General features: G+C 40.4%; 2 protein-coding genes across 2 annotated transcripts; both read right to left on the reverse strand.

Annotated features, from left to right (window-relative positions):
* Positions 1-6,123: 6,123 nt before the first annotated feature.
* Positions 6,124-7,262, reverse strand: LOC125550504 (type-5 thionin). The gene is made up of 3 exons (XM_048713512.2): positions 6,957-7,262; positions 6,558-6,629; positions 6,124-6,459 (listed from the first exon to the last, which is right to left on the reverse strand). The coding sequence occupies exons 1-3, from the start codon at positions 7,174-7,176 to the stop codon at positions 6,359-6,361; spliced, it is 393 nt and encodes a 130-aa protein (XP_048569469.1). The 5' UTR covers positions 7,177-7,262; the 3' UTR covers positions 6,124-6,358.
* Positions 7,263-9,193: 1,931 nt separating this feature from the next.
* LOC125550503 (purothionin A-1) lies at positions 9,194-10,252 on the reverse strand. Its single transcript, XM_048713511.2, has 3 exons — positions 9,967-10,252; positions 9,547-9,618; positions 9,194-9,459 (listed from the first exon to the last, which is right to left on the reverse strand). Exons 1-3 carry the CDS (start codon positions 10,202-10,204, stop codon positions 9,359-9,361), a joined length of 411 nt encoding a protein of 136 aa, XP_048569468.2. The 5' UTR covers positions 10,205-10,252; the 3' UTR covers positions 9,194-9,358.
* Between the last annotated feature and the right edge of the window lie 3,982 nt (positions 10,253-14,234).

The raw sequence follows: 14,234 nt of genomic DNA on the forward strand, positions 1-14,234 counted from the left end.
AGTCTTTTTAGAGATTCTAACATAAACTACATACAAAGCAAAATAAATGAGTCTATACTATAAAATACGTTCATATACATTTATAATTTTATATATGACTCATATTGAAATTTCTAAAAAGATCAGGTTGTATTTGGCAGCTCAGCATTTTTGTAGTTTTCCAAGGATAACATAGTTTTGAAAGAAAAAAACATTGGTTTTAAATATGTTAGTTTATAGCTGGGCTTATGCCTATATAAGACAATAATCTCTGGTTAATCTCTAAGGCTCATTTAGATGCATGGCAAATGATGGTAAGTTTAGTACCATACTGCTAGTAGAGTGAGAGTGAGACCCCTTTAGAAGGGATGCTCTACCACATGTCATTGGGAGTTTGGGAAGAGGAGTTGTACACGCGCACTCCTCCCCCTCCTCTGCAAGCCTCGCGTCGTCACGACGTGTGCGCGTCACGGGTTGCCGGAACGAGCCGAAGCTTATTTTTGCCAGTCAGAAATTGTTAATTACTCTTGGATTAATTGATTTTTTAGGGTCACCACACTTTATTTAAACCTCAATGATGTTTGGTACAAATAAAACAGTAGGAAAAGTGGATAACCAAAGGTGCCGTCCCGCGGCAAGAGAGGCCGAAGCCTTAGCCAAAGCATGAGCTTCAAAATTGCATTCTCTAGCTTCATGCACCACTTCAGATTCATCGACTTGCCTCATTCTCAGTTTTATATCCCTGATAATAGTCGCCGAGGAGCCCATGAAGTTACCATATAAATGATTGACAGTGGCTAAGCAGTCAGTTGCAACTTTCACCCTTCTCAACTGCAGGTCTGTTGCTAGGGCGAATGCCTCACAGCAAGCATGGGCTTCTAAACATTCAGGATCTACTAGTCCATCAAAGACAGTCACTGAAGCTCCCAGGTAAACACCTTTGTCATCACGACAGATGGCTGCGCTTGCACCTCTTACATTATTCCTGGAGATTGAAGCATCGACATTAATCTTTGCTACACCAGGACCACTTTTCAACCATCGTTTCGTGACTCCTCTCTGAACTCCAGCGTGCTTTTTCTTCTCCTTTGCTGGCATTAACTGAAGATCATCCAAAAATCTTTGAATGAAAGAAAAAGTAGACAGGGGACTCTGATATTTCTTCATGCTTTGCCTGTCTCCTTGCCCACCAAATTGCCCAGAGTGTCACAAGAATCTTCGCAAAAACTTGTTCACTCGTTGATTCTTGCATCTCCGTAAGCCACAGCCTTGCATCATCGAATTGGCATGCAATCATATGCTCAACTATGTCCTCATCAACTAGTGCCCAGACACATTTTGACATGCGGCAATCAATTAGTGCATGGCGCCAGCTGTCCACTTCGGCATTGCAAAGAAAACAGGTCTCTGAATCAGCTATATGCCTCTGTTTTAATACTGCACCAGTCGGGATAGAGTTCCGAGCTAATCTCCAAGAAAAAAAATTTATCTTCCCTGGGACATTTGCTTTCCATAGTTTCTGCCATTGTTTCTGTTTTGATGCCATATCTGACATACTTCCATGGTGGTATAGCCAATCCTCCCTTCGCCTCTTCGTATCGACCAGCAGGCGGTACGCAGACCGTACCGAGAAAATACCTAAACGCTCATAGTGCCACGCCCACCAATCCTCTGAAGCAGAAGTGCACAGCGGAATATTTAACACAACTTCAGCATCAATGACATTCATGTGCTGGTAAACAGCAGCCCGATCCCACTTTCTGGAGGGTACATCAATTAGTTCTGCAACCAAAACCGGAGGAACATCAGAGATTGGGTGCAAAGCCCGCAGCATATTGTTCCTTGGAATCTAGTTTTGGTTCCACACGTGCGTTGATCCACCATCACCGATCCGTCGTATGAGCCCTTGTTTCAAAACTTCCAAGCCCGCATAAACAGCTCTCCATACTTGTGACGGTTGTGATCCAATTTCTGCTTGCAACAAGTCTGAAGATGGGAAATACTTTGCCTTCAAAATTCTAGCACTCAACGAACTAGGTTCCTGGAGTATTCTCCATCCTTGTTTTGCCAACATCGCGAGGTTAAAGAGCTCAGTGTCCCGAAATCCCAGACCACCCATGTACTTGGGCATAGTGAGATCCTCCCAAGAGACCCAGGTTGTTTTTCTATTTCCATCTTTACTCCCCCCAAAAAAATTCCTCAACATAGTATTCATCTGATTGCAAAGGCCCCGGGGTAGCAAGAAGCATGACATGGAGTAAGTGGGGATCGCCTGAGCGATTGCTTTTATTAAAATTTCCTTCCCAGATGAAGCCATACACTTCTCAATCCAGCCCTGAACTTTTGCCCACATTCTGTCTTTTATGTACTTAAATGATCCATTCTTGCTCCTTCCCACATCTGACGGTAAGCCAAGGTACCGTTCATTTAAAGACTCATTTGGAACAGTAAGAATGGATTTAATAGAATTCCTTGTAGCCTCCGGGCAACCCTTCCCAAAAAAGATAGAAGACTTGGTTAAATTAACTATTTGGCCTGAAGCATCACAGTACTGCTGCACTGTATCTCGGATGATAGTAGCAGCGATATCATTTGCTTTCAACATGAGTAAACTGTCATCCGCAAAAAGTAAATGATTGACGGGAGGAGCCGTAGGAGCGACAACTACCCCCCTCACATTTTCATTCTCACCCTTGGAGTTCAACAAACACGAGAAACCTTCTGCCGCTAGCAAGAAGAGATACGGAGAGATCGGGTCACCTTGGCGGATGCCCTTGGTGGGTTTAAACTCCTCCAGTCGACCACCATTCAGCAAAACTGAGAAGGAAACTGTATTCACGCATTGCATAACTTTACGAACCCAAGATGGATGCAAGCCAATTTTTAGCATAACAGCTTCAAGGTAGTTCCACTCAACCCTATCATATGCTTTCATCATGTCAAGCTTCAATGCACAATGTGAATTTTTCTTACTCCTTGATCTCTTCATGAAGTGAAGGCATTCATATGCAGCTATAACATTGTCAGTAATGAGTCTGCCAGGAACGAAAGCGGATTGCTCTTGGGAAATAATCTCCGGTAAAATCTTTTTCAGCCGGTTAGAATGAACTTTAGAAATAATCTTGAAGATTACGTTGCACAAACTAATCGGTCGAAATTGGACCAAAGAGGTTGGGTTTTTTACCTTAGGGATAAGAACGATGAACGTTTTATTTATAACCTCCGGAGAATCTAGCCCATTGAGAACACGCAATACCATCTCGGTAACCTCATCACCGCAAACACTCCAATTCCGCTGAAAGAAATGCGCCGGAAAACCATCCGGTCCCAGTGCCTTTGTTGGATACATTTGGAATAGGGCCTCCTTTACTTCACTAGCTTTATATGGTGCATTAAGCATGTCATTCATCTCAGTACTGACTTTACAAGGAATGTGGGATAACACTTCCTCCATCCCAACAGTGCCTTCAGATGCATATAAATTCTTGTAGAATTCGGTCACCATGCTGCCCAATTCCTTTTCATCTCTGCATAATGTGCCATCCTCCCTCGGAAGCTCACTGATTCTATTTTTTATTTTCCTCATAGACGCCTTTTGGTGAAAAAACTTTGTATTGTCGTCACCCTCCGCAAGCCACTGTATGCGCGAACGTTGGCGCCACATAATCTCTCCGCGGAAATTCAACTCTATTATTCTGTTTTGCACTTTCAACTCCTCATAGGAAGGCCCCTGCCTATTAGGTTCAGACCTTAGCTCCTCAAGTTTTTTCTTCAAACTTCTAAGTTCACTCCTCACCTGACCAAAAGTGTGCTTGCCCCATGCAGCCAAAGCCGAGGCCAGGGCATGTAATTTCAAACTGGTATCTTGAACCGTCTCGGCCTTGCCTAACGATGCCCACACCTGCTCAAGCATCGGGAAGTATTCATCATGAGTTTCCCACATTTGTTCATAGCGGAACGGTTTGTCCAAAGCAATCCTCCTATTTGCTGCATCCAAATCATTAAAAAGGATAATTGGTGAATGATCAGATTTTTCAGCCACAAGATGTCTCACAGAAGCGAAAGGGAACAAGGAGCTCCAGCTAGCAGTAGCCAGTGCCCTATCCAGCCGCACCCTACAGAAGTATCCACCCGTCACCTTTTTCTCCCATGTCCAATCCACACCGATATACCCAAGATGGCACAGACCGCACACATCAATTGATGAGTCGCTAAGTAGTGCCACTGTCCAAGACATCGGACCGTGGGCTGCTCGCGGACTCGGTCGTGGGCCAGGAACAAAGAGAAAAAAAAATTGACTCGAATAAAAGAAGCATTGCGACTTAGTAGAATCAATGAAAAGAAGGATTCGGAACGTGAAAATGCTTCGGCTGAAAAAGCCGAATTAAGTAGTATATATTCTAAATCCATCAAATCCAAAGAGGCAAGCATTATTGAGAAAGGGCATGGAAAACATAACAAAACAGTCATGCTTGATTTTTTTTCTAAAGTTAATGAAACCTACTTCTTGCCTTATAAGTTTCATGCCATAGAAGTTGACGAGCTTCAATGACAACAACAAGTAGCCGAACAAAGTTTAGTTGACAAAGATCTTCAAAGTAAATATGCAAACAATCAAGAAAAAGATGAAGACAAGGTGTTGGGGGTCATCCAAAAGCAGAGCAAGATATTTTTCAAGTCATGCAATCATTATGCTCTCCCAACCTATTTGAAGAGGTGTCTAGCAAGTAATGACCTATATTAAGATTTGGTCATAACTTTGTTGTTGATGCATCTATTAGAAAAAAAATCCTTATAAACAATCTTGAGAGACCAACGAAGAAAGGTAATTTAATTGTTAGCAATAAGATTGTTACAAAGCATATCGGTCAACATGTTGTGCATTTAGAGTGGCCGATAGTGACTTATTATTGCAATCAAAGTTGTCCCGATTGGTTTATTTAAAAAAAAATATATAAATGGATGGATTTGCTTGTTCTATACTTAGCTTACATTTGGTCTCAAATGAGACATGTATGTCCTAACTATTTTGGTTTCAAAAACATAAAGCCAAGTTTGAATTATGTTGAGAAACCCGATGCTAGTATAATTTCTTATTCAAAACATGTATAGAAAAATGCTTCTAATGTATAGGTAAAATATACAACATGTATGGAAACAAATTAAACATCAAAACATATATATGAAAAAATGTTAAACGTGTATATTTTTATGATGTATATAAAAAATATAGATGGTGTATGAAAAATGTAGACATTAAAATATATTTTTTGAAAAAATTTGTGCAGTGTTAAAAAATGTTTGTGCAACTTTTAGAAAATGGTGATAGCATTTGAAAAAAATGTTCAACGCGTAATTGAAAAACTGTTTAATACATATGCGAACAACAATGTTCAAAAACACATGTTTGAAAAAAATGTTAATCATGTATTTGAGAAATGTTAAACATATATAAAATAAATGTTTCAGCTGTATACGAAAAATGTACAATGTGTCTGGCACAAAGTAGATATCAAAACATGTATTTGAAAAAATGTTAATCATGTATTAAAAAATTTAAACTTCTACAATTTATTCTCTTCATGTATACAAAAAAATATAGATATAAAAACTTGTACATTTAAAATAATGTTAATCATGTATTTAAAAAATTGTTAAACTCATAGAACATCTTTTTTCCCCAACAATTCTAATTTATACAAGCTTTTGGATAAATATATATCAAAAGTGTTCGCCCATTTAAGCGCAAGCGACTAGTTATCGGCTAATGGTAGATGGAGACATGATGAAAATACGGAGGACTTCTAGACACATGCATCTGACTAGGGACTAGGGCAGTTACTTCTATGCGTCGAACATGTCCTTGAATATTGCAGAAAATGGGCGGTTTCATCTGAAGTAGTAGCCTGGACTTGTTTGATCAATGCCATAAATATCAACTAAATATTTTCCTCTTCGAAAAGGAGGTAACCCTCGGCATATCAACAGAATACTGCAGAGAAGTGTTCACTGAAAATGGGGAAAACAAGATTCATTTCATGGTTTACATCACAGACATCAAACAACTTGAGGTCAGGCCTAAAATAAATAAATCAAAGACCAAAGAATATTACGTGAGGCATATGCTCATAGAGTTTATATCCATAGAAAAACGATACAACATATATTATTATATCTCAATCATGGCAGTACATCAGGCAGGCATCAATATGACACCACCATGATATCTTTTATTGGAGCAACAGAAGAAAATACACACAAGCACATAAACAAACTGACACACTGGTTTGGATACTCTCAATGGGATCCTGTTTTTTATTGAACACGATGGTGTGACATAACTTTGGCCTGTGAAATCATAGACCAAGCATATGCATTATTAGTCATCAAGGGATGCCAAGAGAGTATCCCCCTTACAGAAACTGTCACAAGCATCCCCGCAGCGTTTCACATAGAGTTTCATCTCTTCGGTGTTGTCAGCTGGTGCCAAAATAGGATAGTATGCGTCAAGAACTAACTTTTCAATTAGTTTGCATGTACAAATGAAATATAAAAATACTCAGATGGATTTTATTTACCTGTGTTGATCACATTGTCACACACGGAAGACCTACATCCCAAGCTGCAATACTCAATGGCGTTTGGTTCATCTGCCAAAACGAAGTAGATCCGAGATAAACAATTCCTCAGTTACAATATGTCGATGTTTTGTGTATTGGCATGGCCTCTACCATTTATTCTGTATTAGCTATTTTCACAACTATTTTCTGGTAGAAACTTCTTAATATAGCGGAAACATTATTCATGTCAAATCTGATCATACAAATATCAACTAACAAATACAGAATAGTTTATTAAATTAATAGGTAAACTTGGAATTTTATAATTTGACATTACACTTTTTTAGGATCACAACCACATCTACTTTGAAAAGGAGATAGTATATAAATTAGAAGTAGCGAGTTGTCTGTCTTTACCGGAGCTGCGTGCAGAGGCCAAGTTAGCGGGGACTCGACAAGCACAGAAGTCTGCGCACTGGAACACTGTACTAGGACCGAGAAGGCAAGAATTGAAGCAGGCCACTTTGAAGGGGTTTGCGCCGCAATCCACGCCCTCTACTTGCACCTGCTCCAGGACCAGCCCCAGCACGAGTAGGCACACGATCGCACTCTCCAGACCCTTTTGGCCTCCTCCCATGGCTATGGCTGCCGGGCTATCTTGCAGAAGGCACAAGTATTGATGGGGGCTTTTGGTTGAAGGACGGATGAGACTAGAGTGAGTTCCATGGCTCCTGGTAGGGATTTTTATACTAGGAGATGATGGTCGTGGGAGTGTGTAGATGAGTACTGGTTGTTGCAAGTGAAACCAAAGCACACCGGGGCCATAGTTTCTTCTCCCACACGGGGCAAAAAGTTGGATCGATGGCGCGCGGACAAAGTTGGCCGGAGCCGATGACGACGACGGCGGTGACAATGCTGTGACCTGCGCGAAGCTATCCAGTAGGATGTTACGTGCAAGCCTGCGCGTTTTTTCACTGCATTTCTATAAAAAATATATACGATGAAATACGTTTTGACGTGAACTACACACACAATAAAGTACTAATGTATTTCTGGCACAACCACATTTTGTTTATATTTTTTTGAAACTTTAAAACCCGATTTCACTCTAGCTGGTCCTATTTTGTCCCAGCATGCAACTATGGGGCGGGGTTTGGACAAAATACATTTTTTATCAAAATGACACGCGTGCATGGGAATAGAGGGGGGGTGCCGTGTTATATGTCGCCGAAATACCTTTTTTTGTTGTTGCTGGGAACGATACGTGCATGCCAGAAACACATCTCTTTGCTGTACACATGTGCATGCCTTTGAGGTTTGAGCTGGCGATGTATATCAAACAACGTGTGTCCAATGTCACGTTGGTTTTTGGTGTGCAAGATTTGTAGATTGCTGATCACGCTTGCCGCGGGAAGTTTTTCGTGTGCAGATATGTGGCTTTATATGACATCTCAACTAGAGCTTTGTTTTTTTTTCCTACACTAATCATATTATTTTAAGAGAAAAATATACTTTTCGCCCTTTAACTCTAGATTTAATCCTTCAACTTTAAAACCAGACAAATTGCATTCTAAACTTTTAAAACCGGTAATACTATCTTTTACAAAGAACAATCCTACCTTGTTTACACGTCCACTAAATGCACCATCGTAGACTACTTCCATTTTTTACAAGCAAGGCAGGAGCTCTATCGATTTCATTAAGAGAGAACTAATACAGAGTTGACCGGTTTAAAAGAAAAACAAGGCTCAAAACCAACATGAACCAACACCGACACGAACACAAACATGCCAACACCACCTAACATGACCACAATCCGGAGCGATAGTAAGCAAGTTCTTTGAAGACGACTTCAAGAAGGAAAGACAATGCCCGAGGACACCGCCGTCACCGGCATCGACCCGCGCCAATCAATAAGCTTTCGCACATACCTGCGCATGACCGCCCTGCCAAACATTGGGATAGATCAATCCTAGCCATTAGCCTCCGATACCACTCATCGCCGACCAGCCACATATCAGTGTGAAGAAGTACTCTTCGACAATATCTCCAAGAGGAGGAGGACGCCCATGGGCGCCACCACCACCGGCAACGACCACCGACAAAGAACGAGGCTTTCGCCCAGAGTCTTATGCCTCGCCACCTCTGATCCAAGGTAAGGGCCTGGCCCCTGCGAACATCAACAACGACGAACCAAACCAAAAGGAAAAAGAAACGCCGTGGCCTCCACAACACCATGAAGGGCTGCCTGCATAGGTGTCGGCACCACCACCACCACTACTATGAGGACTCTTGAAGCCACAATGCAGCAACCACCTCGCGTCCGCGACCAAAGCACGCCAACGACGCCCACCAACAACACCACTATGCTACCACTCGCACGCGCCGCACTGCCACACCCATCGCCGCGTCTATGTCGTCCCGTAGAGGGAGAAGTGCAGCTGTGCCATCACCGACCCCAAGAGGTCACCTCCAAAGACGGAGCAGCAGATCGGGCGCCGCCCCGATCTGAGCCCTTTGAGCCGGCGCGCGAGCAACCACCGCAACGCAGCACTGGCGCCTCCCAGACGGAGTTTATATCCATAGGCAAATGATACAACATATACCATTATATCTCAGTCATGGTAGTACATCAGGGCAGCAACAATGCAACATGGCATCCAACATGATGACTTTTATTCGAACAAGGAATGGAAATACACACACATAACACAGGGTGACACACTGGTTTGGATACTCTCGATGGGATCCAATTTTATTGAACGCAAAGGTGAGACACGACCTTGCCCTGTGAAATCTCAGACCATGGATACGCATCATTACGCATCAAGGGATGTGAGGCCAGCATCAACGTTACAGAAATTGACACAAGCATCACCACACTGTTCCACATAGAGTTTCATCTCTTCATCGTCAGCAGCTGGTGCCCAAATAGCATGTTATGTGTCAGGAACTCGCCTTTTCAATTAGTTTACAGGAATGCAAATACAAGATGAATTTTATTTACCTGCGTTGACCATGTAGTCACATAGGGAAGACCTACATCCCAAGTTGCAGTACTCCATGGTGTCTGGTTCATCTGTCAAATTAAAATATCTAGCGTGTAAATAAAATCCTGTTCGAAACAAATAATTCCCCGGTTACAATATGCTTGATGTTTTGGATATTCACATGGTCTCTATCATTCGTTCCTTGTTAGTTATTTTTCCAATTACTTGTTGGTAGAAAATTATGAAAAAAAAACTCGTGGAAAATTATTCATGACAAATCTGATCATCTAACGCCATCTAACATATTCAAAATACTTCATCATATTAGTAAGAAAACCAGGAAAATTTTAACTTGACTATATGCTTATCAGAATGACATCTGTTCTATTTTAAAAAAAGAGGTAGTATATAAAATAGAAGGAGTTCATTCTCTTTACCTGAGTTGGACTCAAGGACCAATTTAGGGAAGTCCTTAGGGCAGCTTAGGCCACTTGTGAGTTTACACCTGCAAACGTTTGCGCATAACTTCTGAGCACCACGGGCGCGGCAAAGGTTGTAGCAGTTTCTTCCTAGGGTGCTCTTGCAGCAACTCTTGCCTTCTACTTGCACCTGTTCCAGAACCAACCCCAGTATGAGTAAACACACCATCACACCCTTGAGGCCCTTGCTTCCCATGGCTGGCAGGCTATCTTGCAGAACACAGGCTTTGGTTGATGGATTGCTGAGACTAGGCTTGGATGGCTCCTACTTATAGGAGATGGTGGTTGTGGCATGTGGGATGTTCACGTGATGGTTGTTGTATGTAAATGTTGCGTGTTCATGCCAGCCATGTATTTTTTTTGCAATATCATGCCAGCCATGTAAACCGGATGAAAACAAAAGCTCCTAACTGTGAGTGTGTTTGGAGGGCTACTATTCTTCCAAACTCCACTGGCAATCTTTAACCACACGCAACAGCAACAAATCCATTGCTAGTTGCATATCACTCCTTAAACATGATTTTTTTTAAAGAGCTTAGGGACAAATATTGGACCTTGTCCTTCTTGCCTTGCTAAGGAGCCCACTCCGGCAATGACAACAAAAGTGTCTTTAATCACGCGCGGCAACGGCAAAAAAGGCAACCTTTATGGTTGTCATCCATCCCAAGAGAAACTTGGTTGAAATCGCGTGTAGATGATAAAGATGATGGTTGTGGAATACGTGCAAGCGAACATGTTCGTACCAATCCATTCGCGACCACAGTTCACATGGTATGTCACTTAGGGGTTGGTAATGCAAGCGCATCCCTCAAAACAAAAACTTTTGGCAGTTAGCTAGTTCTTTTCCACATGTGCTTTAGGCTTTTCTCAGCGCTCCATAGTGCTAAGAATGTCACATAGGCAACAAGTTGAAGTAACAAAGAAAATAAGAAAAAGAGAGAGCATCTAGACCCAAGGAAGCAACGATGTCAAGCGAGCAAATCTATGCGGAACACATATGCATGAGGAATTTTTGTTGCTAAACGATTAAATGAAGGAAACTTAGCTACAAAAAGCTAAGCACCTATGCATGAATTAGGAAGTTTAGTTTATAAGTTCTTTGGTGCACTTAGCACCTTATCTAAACACCTGTGGTGGATCCAGAAACCTCTTGAAGGCCGAGCAAAGCACAAACTAAGGTATCTAAGATGCCATTTTAAATTTTTAAAAAAATCATCATATAAAAAAATGTCTAACATAAGGCGTCGCATCAATGGTAGATTCACTCATGAGTGAGCATCATTACTTTGTTCTAGAACCCAACTGATCTCTACCTGGGATCGGGAAAGTTTGTCTGATGAGATAATAAAATTTTGTTGAAAAAAATTAATGATGAATCTTTCACAAAACTGACGACGTGCGTGCTTGGGAAGAGATGGGAGTGACATGTGTCCGAGCAGAAAAACAAATAAGAGATCGATTCAAGGGATAGACCTAGGGATTGATGGGTGGGCCACAGTCCACCATAAGATTTCCTAATAATTTATATATCATAGCGAGCAAATGTTGAATCTTGCTTACTGCGAGACGAAATGAGCGGTCGCCTACGTAGCTCATTCAAGTGGGCCAACCCAACAGCGGTTTTGAGAAGCTTCCATGTGCCATTTTGAGAAGCTTCTATGTACAGTAGGGACTGGTTTTTGGGAACCTTCCGTGCGGTTTTCGGAAGCTTGCATCCTTTTTTTTCTTTCCAATTTTTTTCTCTACATATTTTTATACTTTTTTATCTTTCTTCGTTCCTGCTATTTTTTATCTTTTCATGTTCTTTGTAAAATAAAAGAGTGAACATTTTTGTATGGCATGAACTTCTTGCAAAAATAAATGTGTAGACAATTTTTCACATTTTCATGAAATTTTTTGTATATGTTGCGAACATGTTGTCATATGCCGTGAAAATTCTCCAAAATTTACACTAACTATTTTTTACATTTTCATGAACATTTTTACAAATGCTGAAATCATTTTTCAATGGTAACAAACACTTTTTATAAGTCACGAACATGTTTTAAAAATTGAGCGAGCACATTTTTATATTTCATGAACAAATTTTGAACGAGTTTTTGTTGGATGGTACACCATTTTTTAAATGTCACGAATATTTTTTATAAATTAGTGAAATTGTTGGTAAGTGTCATGAAATTTTTCATTACAAATGTGTGGACATTTTTTTGAGCTGCTTGAATGGTTTTCCCTTTTTTTAGCACAATCCACTAGCTAAATTCATTAATAATCATCGGAATACAATGAGTGTTATGGGGTAGACCAAGCCATGTGTGTCTCCCCTGATCTAAACTGGATGCAAACCTAGCTAAATTATGGGCTTCGTAATTTGAGCCTCTTTTTTCATGAACGAAATTACATAAGGTGAAAGAAGATCTAGAAACACACATTTTTCGTTTCCGAGAGGCGTGCCTCTCGCGAAAGCACAATCATACCTCTCATGGAAGCAAAACCGTGCTTCTCGCGAAAGAAAAAAATAAAAGAACATGTTTTTTTTTTCGTTTTCGAGAGGCATGGTGATGCCTCTCGCGAAAGTGAAACCGTGCCTCTCACAGAAGCAAAACAGTGCCTCTCCTGGAAAAAAACATGTTTTTTCGTGTCATTTAAAAAAAACTAAGACCGGTGGAAATCCAAAAGGTCACAAACCACTAAAAGAAACCAAAAATGTATGCGGAAAAATGAAAAAAGCAAAATCTGAATGAAGCGCAACACGTGACAGCAGGTGCGCTCTCTTCCCACCCCTAAGTGATCGTTGGGAAGCTTCCGAAGGAGCGCTCCCCAACAGTTGCTCCCAACTCTCTCGAAAAACGAATTTGTGTGGAAGCCCAAGTGATGTGCGAACAACGGTATGTGTATGTATCGCCCCTACAGATATATAATAGGCCTCGCCTACAGGGTGATACAATACTTGGCCAGCCCATTTTCACGCGTTCGTGGGTTTGCTCGCTCGCTTTCGCTGTCCACATTCTTGCATTCTTTGGTTTTTCTTTTGTGTATTTATTTTTGTTTTTCTTTGGTTTTATATGTTTTCCGATCGGTTTTCACCAATTTACTCGCTTTTTTGTCAGCCCCGCCCCCCCCCCCCCCCACACACACACTTTTCTCTTTTTCTTTTCTCAACACATGTCTACATTTTCCTGCCCATTCTATATTTTTTTATACATCAGGACCATGTTTACACGTTTACCATTTTTGAAACACATGATTGATATTTTTGAAATGATGATCAGAAATATATTTTTTGATGGCTACTCTTTTTCACACACGGTGTACATTTTTTGTATATATTTAAAATATTTTGAAAATTTTCATATTTTTCAAATACATGTTTAACATTTTTAAAAACATGTGAGAACAATTTTTCAATGATAAAATCATTTTTTATAAATGATGGGATCTATTTTTTACATTGTACAAACATTATTTGGGAAAATGTCCCGGCATAATTTTAAAATTTGTGGTCATTAGTTTCGATGTATCATGCCTTTTATTGAGGTCTGGATCATTTTTTTAATTACAAGAGCATTGCTTTATTAACATTTGTTATATACATTGTCAAAAAACTCATTTATTTTTTAATACATTTTCAATATTTTTATACACATTTAATATTTTTCAAATGCTTGATCAACATTTTTACAAATACGTTCAACATTTTTTGCAAAAGCTTGATTAACATTTTTATATACATGATCCAAAATTTTCATAATTTCCTAAGTATGGTCAACATTTTTTATATACACACTTAAATTTTTTAAATGCTTGATCAACAACGTTCAAATAATTGTTCAACATTAAAATATACTTAGAATATTTTAATATTTAAATAAAAATTGAAAATAAAACAAGAAACAGAAAAAGATCAGGTTATGGCCCCCCGCGCTCCTGGGCTGCCCATCTCGGTCTCCCCTTTAGTGTGGGTACCTACACTCTCGCTGAAGGCGGGATATAGGGGTGCCCCTGATTAGGAGGTCTGCTTGTTGCCCTAAAAAAAAGGAGGTCTCCTTGTTTAGCACATGGCCTGACGCGAGTCCGAGAACAGCTGACTAGTGTTATTTCTTGTGTGCGACCTTCAAGAGCATATTTTTTGTGCCATGCGAGCACGCCAAGGTGCGTTCATCCGTCGCCATATGTCATGTGTTGGGCGCTCTCTCTAGATTTTATTTTTAATTTTTTATGTGTTTTTT

Source organism: Triticum urartu, chromosome 1A, assembly GCF_056163025.1.
Source record: "Triticum urartu cultivar PI428250 chromosome 1A, HENAU_Tu73, whole genome shotgun sequence".
Classification (NCBI taxonomy): Eukaryota; Viridiplantae; Streptophyta; class Magnoliopsida; order Poales; family Poaceae; genus Triticum; species Triticum urartu.

What these genes read in the sequence shown, in the direction of transcription:
- LOC125550504 (XM_048713512.2), bottom strand. Translation starts at nt 7,176, where the DNA reads ATGGGAGGAGGCCAAAAGGGTCTGGAGAGTGCGATCGTGTGCCTACTC. An exon ending in GGCCTCTGCACGCAGCTCCG is followed by an intron (nt 6,630 to 6,956) that starts GTAAAGACAGAC and finishes TCGTTTTGGCAG; the next exon opens with ATGAACCAAACGCCATTGAG. An exon ending in TGACAATGTGATCAACACAG is followed by an intron (nt 6,460 to 6,557) that starts GTAAATAAAATC and finishes TTTTGGCACCAG; the next exon opens with CTGACAACACCGAAGAGATG.
- LOC125550503 (XM_048713511.2), bottom strand. Translation starts at nt 10,204, where the DNA reads ATGGGAAGCAAGGGCCTCAAGGGTGTGATGGTGTGTTTACTCATACTG. An exon ending in GGTCCTTGAGTCCAACTCAG is followed by an intron (nt 9,619 to 9,966) that starts GTAAAGAGAATG and finishes TTAATTTGACAG; the next exon opens with ATGAACCAGACACCATGGAG. An exon ending in TGACTACATGGTCAACGCAG is followed by an intron (nt 9,460 to 9,546) that starts GTAAATAAAATT and finishes TTTGGGCACCAG; the next exon opens with CTGCTGACGATGAAGAGATG.